Source organism: Acomys russatus, chromosome 15, assembly GCF_903995435.1.
Source record: "Acomys russatus chromosome 15, mAcoRus1.1, whole genome shotgun sequence".
Lineage (NCBI taxonomy): Eukaryota > Metazoa > Chordata > Mammalia > Rodentia > Muridae > Acomys > Acomys russatus.
In genome coordinates this window covers 58572524-58586780 of record NC_067151.1, presented here as the reverse complement: position 1 = coordinate 58586780, position 14257 = coordinate 58572524, and the positions used below count along the sequence as shown (strand labels likewise).

The 14257-nt window shown below is 46.3% G+C and overlaps 1 protein-coding gene across 1 annotated transcript in view; it reads right to left on the bottom strand.

The window, feature by feature from the left end:
* Positions 1–14257, bottom strand: part of Gatb (glutamyl-tRNA amidotransferase subunit B) — a 76194-nt gene that overhangs the window by 10620 nt on the left and 51317 nt on the right. Inside the window, exons 10-11 of the mRNA XM_051157389.1 lie at positions 8023–8156; positions 2396–2474 (exon numbers count right to left, since the gene is read on the bottom strand). Of these exons, the coding sequence (XP_051013346.1) occupies positions 2396–2474; positions 8023–8156 (213 nt within the window). The remainder of the gene's footprint in view (positions 1–2395; positions 2475–8022; positions 8157–14257) is intronic.

Sequence of the window (14257 nt, the reverse complement as noted above, 5' to 3'; positions counted from 1 at the left end):
CAAAGCTAGACTCCATATTCAGATATAGCCAGTGGACAGCTCATTCTCCCCAGCTGTGGGGAGAGTGGGAACTGCCTCTGACATGAACTCTGGTGCCCCCGATCTGATCACTCTTCCTTGGTGGGGAGGCACGGCAGGCACACAGAGGAAGGGGAAGCAGGCTGTCCAGATGAGACCTGATAGGCTGTGGTCAGATGGTGGGGGAGGAGGACCCCTCTGTCAGAGGTCTAGGGGAGGGGATCGGGTGAAAAAGGGAAGGAGGGGGGACGGGAAGATACAAGCGAGAGGACAGCAATCGGGATGTAATCTGAGTAAATAATAATAAACTAAAAAATAAAAAAATTTAAAAAAAGAAAGAAAACAAAACAAAAACAAACAAACAAAAAAACCAAGCCATGTAAATCCCAGCACCCTAAGTCTGAGACAGCAGGATAACAAGTCTGTTGACAGCCAGAGCGACACAGAAAGACTATCTCAAAAAATAAAAACAGAAAAAATAAAAACCGAACATGAGAAAGGAGGCATTACCACCAATATCATGGAAATACAAATGATTATAGGTTATTTTAGAAAGTGCTATCTTAACATACTAAAAAAATACTTAGTAGTAAGTAAAAAAAAAATCAAACTACACGTAATAAAAACTAATTAAATTACAGCTTCTTTTTTGCAGTCTTCATCCCTCTGGGTTTGTGTCTGGCTGCCGTGGGCCCCACCTCCCTCCTTTCCTCATTCCTTGAACATACATGAGTAGAGTCCCAAAATGATGCTCCCCCAACAGCCACGACATCTATTTCCAGGGTAGTGTTTGAGGATCTACACATGTAGTGCATTACTGAAGGCTTCTGTCTGTCTGCCGGCTGCAAGCAGGGACTCCCAGCTCAGCATGGCCATGAACTCACTGTGTAGCTCAGGCTGACTTGGAAGTCTGGACCCCTCTGCCTTAGTCTCCTGAGAACTGGTGTTATAGCCTTGTATCACCATGAACGGCTACTTAAGTCCTTTATAATCAATAAACACAATATTCATTATTCTGCTCAGAAAAAAATCAATGGTTTTCTTACAAACAGAAAACTAAGAGCAGAAAATACAAGACAACGTCTCCAAGGCCCTGGTCTGTCAGGGAGACCCCCGAGTAGCGCACATTCAACACTTTGCAGGCCAGGTCTTTATTTCCATTTCCCTGCCTCACAGAAGCCAGGATTCACCCGCTCCTTTAGACATGTTGGAAGTTGATAAAATCAAACGTGTCTCTATGGGCGGCTGTCAGCATCTTCCGGCCCTTTCTATTTTTCCCTGCTGGAACTGCCTTGCTTGGTGCACACTGGTTGTATTTTTGTGGGGCAGGGTGGGTAGGAAGAGCAAGGGGAAGGTTTTCCTTCTTTCATTTCATCTGCTTTTATGTGTGTAAGTAGTTTTTCTGCCCCCAGGCCATCCACTCTTCCCACAACTGCTCAGCACTGTCATGAACATTTGTAATCCTCTGACACCTGGGCAAGCCAAAGCTCCTCCTAAGTGCTGGGTCCCTGCTGCTGACAGCTCACACAGGTGGCTCACAGAGCCTTCCCTGGTCCCCGTCTCCAGCTGCACAGAAGAGAGATTGGAGGACGCTCAGTGGTGTCTCATAATTAACCAAAAGCGGCTGCTTCCCCCAAAGCCTCACTTTGTAACCTGCCACCACTGTCAGAGTGTGTAAATATTAAATGCAAAAGGCACCATTAAAATAACATTAGGTTTTTGGCTGACGCGCTGACAGCTGCGCAATCTCTGAAGTTGAGACGAGGCAGCCGCTAGGTGTTCTTTATCTTTCTGGTACTCGTCTGTAGAGATTTCTGAATTCTACGAAGCACTCACCCACCTAGCCTTGTTAGTGGGGGTGGTTAGGGAGGCAGTCACTTTACATGATGCTCCTTTTCCTCTATCTCCAAACCCACGTGCGCATGTAAACTATCACCTTCTATGCATGTAGGAGGACCCCAGCCTCCTGACTGAGCGTCAGCTCCCTAAGGGCAGGCCTGTGACGGGAACAGAGGAACAGAGACAGCCTTGGAGCCCATGGTGAGGACAGGCGAGGAGTGGGTGGCCTAGGGGCCAAGCTGTGGCTGCCTGGCCATGACACTGGGGAGGCGTGGTCAGCAGCATTTGGGGCAGACACTCAGGGCACAATACCTAGTTCTCCCAATAAGCTAAGACCAGAAGCTGAATCCCTGTGTTTCGTCCCTGTGCTGCGCTAGGCTGGCTCTCTACCTTTGCCAAATGAAATCTTCCAGCATTCAGACTCATGGGCACTTAAGACTTCGGTAATGAAATTCACTTAGTGATGCCATTTGGGTTTTACAGAAAATAATAACCAGATTGTGGAGCAATGAGAAGCCTTCTGGGAATGTGCACATACCTGCTTAGCTGCTGATGAAGAAATTGCTTTACTGTCCAGCAGGTCGAGGAGCTCAGCAAGCGCAGTGGGTGTGACAGGACTAGCAGCCCCCAGAAAAGAGAGAAAAAGTCAACATTTTACATCATCACAGTGTCCACAGGCTACCAGAACCCAAACTCTCACTCTTGTATGTTTAAATAATTAACCATACCCAAGGATGGACATAATAGGCTAACAGGCTTTGTTATTTTCTGTTTAGAATTATGAGTTTTTATACTAGTGTGCTTTTTAAAATTATTTTACCACCCAACAATAACAGCTGCTTGGCAGCAGCTGCAGCCATAAACAGCTGTTCAGTGCAATTAGTTCAAAAAAGGAGGTGACTGCAAAATTCACGAACCACAAAGAAAAGGGGACAATAAAATCTAGTAATTAAATCTTTTTTACTGAAAGATGAACCTGAAAATTACTTCAAACAAAACAGCTAACAAAACTACTTTCCTGAGTGTTTTTATGCAGGTATAAACTCCCTGTCCACCAGACATTCACCTGCCCTCACAGGCCTTCTACATGCATTGTCCTTGCATACCTGCAGGTTCACATGCCTTTCTGGACACAGATGGGCCTAGAAACTGACAATATTTCCACTTATATTATGTGACTTATTAGCACGACACTGTGACACAGAAAGTTCGGGAAAGTAACACTAGGTGTTACTAACTCACATTCAGAGAAGAGCGGCCTGCACTCAGATTGCCGAGAAGGCAGCCTCATGGGCCACATCTTCACAAATGCATGCTCCAGGATTTGTAAATATACACAGTACCTGGGGCACTGAAATGACTATCTGAGGTCATCGGGGTCTAGTTAAGACTGGAACTGTTTATAAATAGCACATAAGTATGCCAGTGTTAAAAGGCTGAAGCACTCGATACAGCCGGAAAACACCTTCTGACTTTGGTTCCTGTCATTCGCTATTTGTGTATTTAGAAACTTGTAGGTAACAGGCAGGGAGCTCCAGCTTACCCATCCCCAGTCTCTAGGAGCTCCAAACTGCTAACGTTCAAGTTCACCGTGCTTTGATTCAAGTGCCTTATTAGGGCTGCTCGTTCAATCTAAGGAAGCCCATCACCCTTAAACTACTATTTATCCCCAAGCATGGGCACAAGGTAAGTCTGAGTGGAAATCAGCAGTTGTACCAAATCCGTCCTCAGAAGGTCTATGAACTATCTTGATGAAAGCCTAAAAAGGAGTGAGGCAAAAGGCTGCAAAGCAAACCATAGCCTTTTCTAGCTTCCCATCTTTACTGGCAAGAAGTAAGAATCAGCTGGTTTTCAAAATGTACGCTGCTTGGGTGTTCTACAATCCACGAAATACAGCCACCATTTATCTTGTACCGTAGACCATGTAGAGAACTGTACTAAGCACTGAGGCTGCATTAGGTTTCTAGAGCGTGCAAAGAGGTCACCATTCATAAACCAAGGGCTGTCATGGTCCATCTCAGCTGCTGCAACAGAATACCATAGGTGGAGTGCTTACAGACAGAAACACTATCCCTCACAGTTCTCAAGACCGGAAATAGAAGAACAAGATGCCGTAACACCTGTATTTAGTGAGTTCCTGCCTTCTTTTCCTGGTACCTTCTCGATGTGTCCTCACATGAGTTAAAGGGCAAGCTAGCTCTCCAAGACCTCTTGCATAACAGCACTTATCTGATTTTTAAAAGTTCCATATTCATGACTAACACCCAAGATTCTGATTTCTAGGATCATAATATATGAATTTGAAGCAGACACAAAAATTCATACAATGATGCTATAAAAGATGAGGGGTAGAGAGGGAAAGAGAAAGAATGTAAGGTCACTTAAGAATGTTGCCTTGCCTTATTCATAATAGCCAGAACATGGAAACAGCCTAAGTGTCCCTCAGTAGAAGAGTGGATAAAGAAACTGTGGTACATATACACTATGGAATACTACTCAGCTATTAAAAACAAGGAATTCCCGAAATTTGTGGATAAATGGATTGAGCTAGAAATGATCATAATGAGTGAGTTAACCCAGAAGCAGAAAGACTCAAATGGTATATACTCACTTATATCTGCATACTAGCCCAAGGGGCATGTCCCACGAAAGCCTTCACTTACCAGGAAACTGGGACAGAGGGGAAGGCATCCTATTGGGACTCTAAATGAGAGACGCATGGGAGAACAGCAAAATAAAAGGATCCAGAGGGTCCTAGAAATCTACAAGTAGAACAATATGATAGGCAGATTTGGGCCCAGGGGTCCCGCTCAAACTAAGGCACCAGCCAAGGACAATACAGGAGGTAAACTTTAAACCCCTTCCCAGATCTAGCCAATGGTCAGAATATTCTCCACAGTTGAGTGGAGAGTGTGATACGACTTTCTCACATACTCTGGTGCCTCACATTTGACCATGTCCCCTGGAGGGGGAGACCTGGTGGCACTCAGAGGAAGGACAGCAAGTAGCCAAGAAGAGACTTGATACCCTATGAGAATATATAGGGGGACGTAATCCCCCTCAGGAACAGTCATAGGGGAGGGGAATAATGGGAAAATGGGGGGGGAGGAATGGGAGGATACAAGGGATGGGATAAACATTGAGATGTAACAAGAATAAATTAATAAAAAAAAAAAAAAAAAAAAAAAAAAAAAAAAAAAAGAATGTTGCCTTACAGGAATCATCACATGACCTCATTGATTACTTTGGTTATAAATTTCTTCTATAGATTTCTCGACTGACCTAATAGCAGATGGGACTTCCCTGTACAGTTTTGCTCTCACAATGCATGACATACAATAGGCAAATAATTCCCGTGTCTCCAGGCTTCTCACAAACTTGGACAACTGGCACACTGCTGCTCTAGCCGGGCACACTATCCCATGGATACTGACACCTGCAGATGCTCATGTTTTCTGCACACGGCGACACAGTCTTCATCAAGAACCTGTGCTCACCCTTCCCCATGCTTGCATCATTCCTTGAGTGCCTACCTAACATGATATGGGTGGTATGTAAACAGTTGTTACATGTGTTGGTTAGGAAATACTGATAAAACCCGAATCTGTACACGGTCATTACTGATGCAATTTTTCAAAGATGTTTTCAATCTGCAGTTGGCTGAACCCCAGCTATGGAAGGCTGGCTGCAAACTGCAGCTACACCAGGACTAAACTTGACAAAGATCAGTACCTGTCACACTGATCCTGAGAGACACCTCTCATCAGTTAAATAAATAAACCATCAGAATTCAGGCTCAGTGGTGGCAGCCACGCAGCCTACTAATTTGCTGCTGTCAGATAATCTCGGATTCTGGACAGCTAATGTGTCTCCATGAAAGAAGAGCCTGACACCTCAAGGTTAAGCTTCCTGTACTTGACTCTTCCCATTATTCTGAAGGCAGGGTATCCAGGAAGAATGGATTGGGATCTTTAAGTCTTCCAATTTCATTCAGTCCCATCCAGCCCTTTTAAGATCACAACTCCATCTCCAGCTTGGATCCCGAGAACAGACTGTGCTCTGGACACTATGCTCCACCCCATGAAATGGTGCCCCGTGTCAATCCTACACTTACCCTAGCCTTCATATTCCTCTTCTACTCAAAAGGCCCTGGAAGGGATGCAGAGGTAGCCCTGCAGGTGGTACATGCCGGTCACTGATCCTTTCGTTCTCTTAGTTTCTGGGTCCTGTTCTCAGGCATGCATGCCCTTAGCTGTTTCCTAAGACCATCAGCGGGGAGGGGGCTTTCTAGATGCCCTCTGCCTTCCCCATTGCAGCTGGTCATTCCTCCAGCAGCCCTGAACCCATCAGCCTCCTCAAGTCTTCCTGGGATGCTTAACCACTGTGCTGCAGCTTTAGCTTTGCCCCTTGGACATGCTCACACATTCCCTGCTGGGAAACACTGCAACTGGTCCTGCTTCTGAGAGAGGCACGGAGCGATCCTCAGCCACCTCAGGACAGTCTCTGCAGGGACTCTTCACTGCACATGCTGTGTATGCACCATTTACTCCACAGCGCCATGTGACTCTGGGTCTCGCTTCTACATTTCCAAGAGTGTCCCAGGTCAGGACCACTCACCCTGTGACCATCTGACTAGCCCTGCGTGTTCTCAGCTCAGGCCTTAGCTGGGGTGCCTCCTCCCCTCTCCCAGCCCCTCTTTGCTGCTTCCTTGTGACTGGCTTCTCTCAGAGAAGTGCCTGTGCTTGTCCTGTGGCTGCTCTTCTGTTACTGCAGAATGAACAAGTGAGAGCTCCTATGTGCACCTCCTAGACAGTCCTGTCAGCGGTGGGTCCACATGCCTTGACGGCTGCACACTCCACGGCAGGAGTCTGTTATACCAGCAGTTCAACTCCTCAGAACATCCTTCCCAGACCCTTTGCCTTCACTTTTCCTTCAGCTCGACCTCAAAAGACAGCCATCTATTTCACCTCGGTGCCCAAGTAAGAAATGTAGAAGCTGGGCAAGTATGAGAGAATGATTCCTTTCTTGGTCTAGCTCATGTCAGCCAGGCCACTGTTCCCTACTCACCGTCCCCTATCAAGGGCACTGCTCATCAGCAGTCTCAAGAGATGCTCCCTACTGGCCATCTTGACTGCACCCTTACTTTGCTAAGGACCGAATTGTGCCCACCCCAACAATACACATACCGAAGCTCTAAGCATCTGATGTTGATGTGATGGTGTTAGGAAGTAAGCTCTTCAGAGTGTATGGTGGGATAAAGCGATGAGGGTGGGACCTTGCAATGGGATTAGGAACTTTGTAAGAAGACACCAAACAACCTTTCCTCCCTATTCCTCCAGCACTCCACCATGAGAGGAGAGAGGAAGCCGATGGCCATCTGAAGTCCAGCAAGTAACAGATCAGCTGGTGTCCTGATTATGCCGTTTTTCTCAGCCTGTAGAAACCAATGTCTATTTAAGGGACTCATCCGGGATATTTTGTTATAAGTGCCAGGCTATTAATATATGCCGTAATCCTCCGGTATGAAATTGGAGTGTCTCTGTGATCCACAGTTTGGCCTGAAAATCCTCCAGGTGGCATCTGGTCATCTCTCCAGCCTGCTACCCACCTCTCCAGCCAGCCTAGCTCAGCAGCCCAGAGCCTTGGGTTTTCAGAGCTCCTGCGACCGCTTATTATGGAACTTGCAGATGTTTGTACCTATACCCCCACTCACTCAGTAACTCCAAAGTTCTTCCGGCTTGGCTCCCGAATCGGTTCCTGAGGAAGGCCTCGGGTGGTCTCCCCGGGCCCTACAAAGATCCCAGTTTTGTGCCTTACAGTGCCACATGCATGCCTCTAGCACACCAGGCCCAGACTGAGGAGACTGCCTTTCGTGGGTTTATATTGACCACAGGTGAGCCAATTCCTTGTCTTGTCCATCCTTGAGCTACTAACCCTAACCCAGTACCGCAGACACAGGGCACTGTCAGGGGTTTGAGCACAGAGTGAACTTTCAGATGGGCTGGAGGATATTTTTAGAATGTGGAATTCAAAGGGGACATTTGTTGTCTTGTTGGGGGACCCTGAGGGAGAACAAGCAGAGTAAAATATTCGCCCTGCCCTATTTCAATTGCCTCTAGACACAGTTCATGATGCAGAAAGAAAGAAATCCCAGACCTCACTCACCTTTCACTGACTGCAAGATTCTGCTGCTTTAAATAGCACAGAAAAGTGTTCAGGACCCAGTTAGTCACCTTTTTTGGCTCTGCCCTAGTTTCTTTTATCACATTTTGGAAGAACTCCAGTAGGCCAACTTCATTCTGTTAAAAAAAAAAAAAGAAAGAAAAAGCATATATCTATATCTCTCATCTCTCTATATCTCTATATATATAGTGTATGTGTACATATGTACACACACACACACACACACACACACACACACACACACACACACACACACACACACAACACACAAATACCTACATACATCTCCTTCCCAAACCGAAAGGCCCACATTCGGAAGGCAACTTGAAGCCACTGCCTTCTGCCTCCACAAGACTTCTACTCTTTCCTTCTGAAACCCCGAGCTGTCACCAGAGCAATCTGTTCATTTTCAGCAAATATAAAGATCCTTCTACTGCCACTCTGAACACACACACACAGCATTTTTTCAAAGAACCTGAGGAGAGTGAAATTCACCATCCTCCACACTTGCCTGCCACTCAGGCCCCTGCCAGCTGAAAGTCCTGGGTGGTGAAGTGGGCTTGCACGGCTTGACTTTGATGCCCTTTCTCTCTTCTGGCCTGTGCCTTCCTTGACATGCTGGTGACCACAGGCAAAGGAGGTAACAAATGGAACACAGCCACCAGTCTTCTTCCTCCTGTTGTCCTGAGAAGTAGGCAATGGTGCTGGGATGGTCTAAACCAAGCCAGAAAGCGTACATGTGCAACCCAGTGAGACCAGCTCCACAGTGGGTGGAGAAAGCATCTGACTCCAGGCCTTGCCTCTGTTCACGGCCATGATATAAATATCCGTGGGCTGGTCCATGAGTGACCTGTTCCATGGGCTTTCCTGTTTGTTCCCCCTGGACTAAGGCATGTGAGGGCCATGCTCTTCCTGCTCACTCTGCCCTCTGCTAAATACAGCCAACTTAGTCCTGACCACATTAGATTCTTGCGAAGAACCAGTGGATGGGATCAGGGTTTCTGTCACATGCGAACACATGTCCTTTGTTGTGCCACATTCACCTTTTAATACTAGGGATTGCCACAATTTTGCATGAGAGTAGCCTTGGCACTCATCAAGTTATATACTGTAGCTACTCAGAGTGACTGAGTACTTCTGTAAGAAAAATAAAACATGTTCTATTTGTAGTAGAGGTTTAAACCTCCAAGTGCAGATGGTATGTTTTTAAAGGTTTAATATATGCATCGGGTGTTGGGGGGTGTAATATACATGTGAGTGCAGGTATCCATGGAGGCCAGAGGTGGTGTAGTCCTTGGAGCTGGTGGTTGTTCCAATGGTCTATTTTTAAGCAGCATATTTTTCCTTACCCATTGAAATTCAAACTAAACATTATCCTCAAAATATTCTTATGTTCACTCTGCAGCTAAACCTCCAACCTTTCCCCCTTTCATAGAATCCTTCATTAATCAAAAGAACAATCTAGAAAAACAAGATACTAAGAAGTGAGACATACCAAAAGTGCACTCAAACTTTAGCTACTATGCAAGTTTTGAAATGTACAGGGGCACTCAGCTGCTAAGGTAGAAATTCCATATTAAAAAGTATCTTTGTGGCCTTTGTAACAGATAAATTCTCTGGTGACAAGCCTACTGACTAATCCCACAATCACCGCGTGCATCTCCTTTTGAGCTACTATTATTATTCTGCTCATGCTAAACTAGGGCAAAGGGTACCTCAGCAGCCCAAACTTGACTAGATAAAGGCAATGCAGACAGCTTGAAGGGGAAGGGTTGCTTAACTTCTGGAAAGTCTTCACACTTTCCCACTGGTTCATGAGTCTGAGGAGGGAAGGAAGGGCTATGCAGCCCACACTGGGCAGACAGAGGCTTCCTGTCCTCTCCCACACGCTGGCCCATTGGTGGAATGAGCTGTCAGGAGAACTTGCTGCTTTGCAAGGAGAGCGCTCCAAAATCCACCTAGAAGTAGTACACTCAGGCTGCAGGCTTGGCCGAGTGGCTGTGACGTGACGGATAGCTTCTCCTTTACTCTTGGGTGGTTTTATTATTGGATGGATAACGCTGCGAGTCAGACTTCTGTTTGTCTTCTCCTGCCAGTGCTGTGAGGATGCCTCTCTGAGCTGGATCTCTACTGCACTGGGGGATGCAGGGTTTCAGCGCACAGTTCAGCAAGGAGATGAAGCTTGCAATGGCAACAGGGAGGGAGGCTGCAGGAGGCTGTGCCTGCTGCTGCTGCCACAGCTGCCCCTAGAGAGTGACTGCAGAGGGACTGCCTGCTCTGCTCTTCAAAACAGTAGTCCACTTTCCAAGGATACCAACACACACACACACACACACACACACACACACACACACACACACACACACACACGTCTGCTGCTTTTCACAGTTTTCTTAGTTCTATGAGATTGGCAAATGCTAATAAGCTTGGCACAGATCTCTGCAGTCTCTGATGAACATGGCAGCTCAGCCATCTGGTTTTGTCAGGAAAACAGTGGACTGATAATTCTTATACAAAAATCCTATGAGAGCAGTACAGCAAGGCCACTGCATTAGTTAGGCCTTTAATATCTTTCCCCAAACAACAAGCCCCGATCTATCCAAAGCTCAGCCACACAGCAAGTCAGTCTCCTGGCTGATGGCTAAAGCAGCAAGGACCACAGACCCTGTCCTGTGTATAATACTGGGCAGCCTTCGAGTGGAAAGCATCTTTTTAGTCTCATTTCTCAAAGCATTCAATGATATACAGAGCCAATGTCAGGTCAGTTGCTTAGGCACTAGCAGGAACCCTCAGTTACTGATGGACTTGCCGGCTAACCCATGCTGATGAGAGGCAAAACAGAGGCTAAGCTTGCTTTGCTGCTGGAAGAAGCATCAGTTTACCCTTGCCTGGGCTCTGGAAGTGATGCGCTCCTGCACTGTTTTTTGTAGTCCACCTTGAGAGATGATGAAACGGAGGAAGCCCATCCAGCTGAAACAGGCCGAGGGCTCACTTCGCATCTCCATGTCTTGCTCTAAGTCACACATTCTGTGATGCTGATTCTGGTCCAGAAACATGGCTGAGCTGCATTTACAGTAGAAAGAGACCTGATGCAGACAGCTGTCCAGTGGTAGTCAGGAAGAGGCCCAGGAGACACTAGCTAAGCAACAAACAGCTGCCTATGTGATGGGGAGTGCCCTTGGCTGCCGTTTGGGACCTTGGATTAGTAATTCAAGGCTGGTCAAGGGCTCTTCAGAGTATTTGCTAAATATGGTGTCTGTGCTACAGTTTACCACGATCAGATTCCAAGAGCAGCAGTAATGTCAGAACCTCAGCTAGTGCTAAGCCCTACACTTTTCCCTACCTATGCATACCCATGATGCTTAATTTATTAATCAGACATGGTAGCGACTAAGAACAACAAAACAACAGCCAGAATATACTGTGGCAGAAGTTTTTTTAACTTATAAATTGTTTTGTTTTTCTAGAATTTTCCATTTGCCATTTGGACCACAGGTGACTTTAACTCAAACCTTGAGACTATGGATTAGGTGGGATACAACTACTGAGCCTGTTTGACACAGACAACAGCAGTGGACTTAGTAGGCAGCTGCACATGGCTGCCACTGCTAATGACAATAATGCAGGTACCCTCAGGTTCCTGGTTCCTCTGTTAACGCTGTTCCATCATCCTTATACGCGTGTGGCCAGGGCTTCTGCAGATGAGGACACTGAGGCACCCCTGCGCTTGAGGTCACCCAGCCAGATAGCAGCAGAGCTCTGCAGGCTGGGCGCTCTCATCTCTGTGACACTGCCTGTGAGGACAGAGGCAGTCTGCTGCCTTTCTGAGGACTGAAAATGAACACCTATCAGTGCTGGCACAATGTGAGCCTCATCCACTGAACAGATGTTCCCAGCACTTCTATACTATTCTATGTCTGCCAGCTGTTCAAAAGTTCCTGACATATTAAAGATGTTACAGATGCCCCCAACCAGTCAGTTTAGAAACCAGAAGAAGGAGGTGGCAAGCTTACTGTCTGTCTTTGTTTAGGTATACCCACCCAGACCATGTGGATGAGCACACATCTATCCCCAGGTCAGGAAGGAAGGCAGTGGCATACCTGCCATCCATGCTACTCTGGGCCCCAGAGGACAATGGGTGGCCAGAAAGTCCATGTACTTCTCTTCTGCCAACACTAGTACCTCCTGGTATGTCAATACCGATCCCAATCTCTTTCATTAGTTTGTATATTAAGCATACTCAATTACTGCACTCTAGTTCTCTTACTGCAGGTAAGTCAGGTGGCGGGCTTATGGCTACCTGGGCAGCTCATATCTGATGGGAAGAGCTGACTACCCAGAAGGCCCTGCACCTACCCTACATGAGCAGCAAAGGTTACTTCAACTGGGTAAGGCTCTAACATATCACTATGTGGCACTTTGTGGAATTCAAAGTGGACTTTGGACTCTTGGTGGCAAGGGTGTAAGGAGCAAATCTGTGCAGATGTTTAAGGGGCCCATCACCTGTATATTCACAGAGACTTGGTTGTGCCTTCATTAAACCAGTGGCTCTGGTTATTCTTATAAAGTGAGAAAAACAGAACTCAAATGCAACAACTTTATAAACCATGGCCATGAGACTAAAACCAAATGCTAGTGCCTGGGGTGGAGCTGGAATGGGGGACAATAGCAACGCTTTTAGGCCAGCAAGTGGAACTGCTTAGCACTCACGTCTACGATGTGAACGTGTTGTCTCTGGGGTCACAATCTTTGCCGAAAGCTCCTGTGAGGGGGAAAGTTACTGATGCAGCCAGGTTTCTTCAAGAGGAAAAGAAGTGACCTGGCCATGCGAGGCTGTCCTAGGATACAGGGTGCTGCCTGGGAAGACAAAAGAAAGCCAGAGAACCCCGAACCACGGTTCCAGCTGCAAGCCCAGGAGGGTCCACAGAAGCTCCGAGTCACCACCACAAGCCCCGGCTGTGCTCCTCAGGCCTTGCGAGGCACAGACAACTGTAGCTCTGCCTTCTCTTCTGGTCCTCACAGGTCCTACCTAGTGTTGCTTCTACCAGGTGTGAGAGCTTCTAAAATCTGAGCAAAACTCTCAACAAAGTCACCTGAGCTGTGTGCTCAGCAAAGCCTGCAAGTACACATAGCCTAAGCTGAACCTAGGCAGCAGCTTTGCGCAGAGTGCCTTTAAACTAATGTAAAACTTACTTTGGTTCTTGGAGATATATTTACTCTAGGAGAGAATTTGCAGGAAATCAGTGTGGGAACACACATTTCCCTTGAATAACCAAAATATAAATAATTAAGGTAATAAAAGTTGACAGCAGAAACTATATCTGCAAGAATGGGGCTCACAAAGTACACTGCCAAGAAATCAATTCTAGCTACAGTCACATTTCAGCTAGTCCAACCCAAGAGAACCTGGTTCGCTCGGCAGGAGCTCTGTGCTGCAGCGCAAAGGCAGGATGGCGCAGGAAGGCTGTATAGAGCAGTATGGATACTATTTCCACACTTCGCTTGCTTGAAGCCTGAAATAAATCTTTTATATGTTCCCAAAGCATATTATTCCACAAACAGGAAAGCAAGCATCGGAATGGGGCAGAGACCAAGGCCCCTGAGAGTCCCCAAGTGGCACTAGGACATCCCCCCTCTCCCTGCAGTTTCTCCTCAATAGACAAGCACATGGGTCAAACGCCTTCAAGCCCAGAACACCCCTCTTTGGAAGTTCTTTTGTCACTTGCATCTCTGAGGAATGAAGCTGTGTTTTGCAGTAGAGTTAGAAGATCTGTCTTTTCTATTCTACTTTTCCAGAAGAAAGTTTTGGCAATTTTCTTTTCCAGAGCACAGAGTAACTGCAAAGTACCTTTAAGCCGGCAACCTCAGATGCAGTTTATTAAAAAAAAAAAAAAAAAAAAAAAAAAGTGTGGAGCTGAAAGATGGCACGTTGACCAAATGAATGTTTCTTCAGCAGTAGTTAAAAGACAACAACTTTGCACGATGAGAGCCTAGATAGTCAAAACCCAGTCAATATGGTTCCAGATACAATTTCAAACTGTTAGCTTTAGAGCAGTACCTCATGTGGGACATACAGAAATTTGACATGGAGACTGTTTTATGGGCAATTCATCCAGAAAGCAAACCAGGCTCTTTCTAACCTATAAGAAACCTTAAAGTAAAAGCTTCAAAAACAGTTCATTTAACAACCAACTGGTACTTTCTCTTTCTTTGTCCT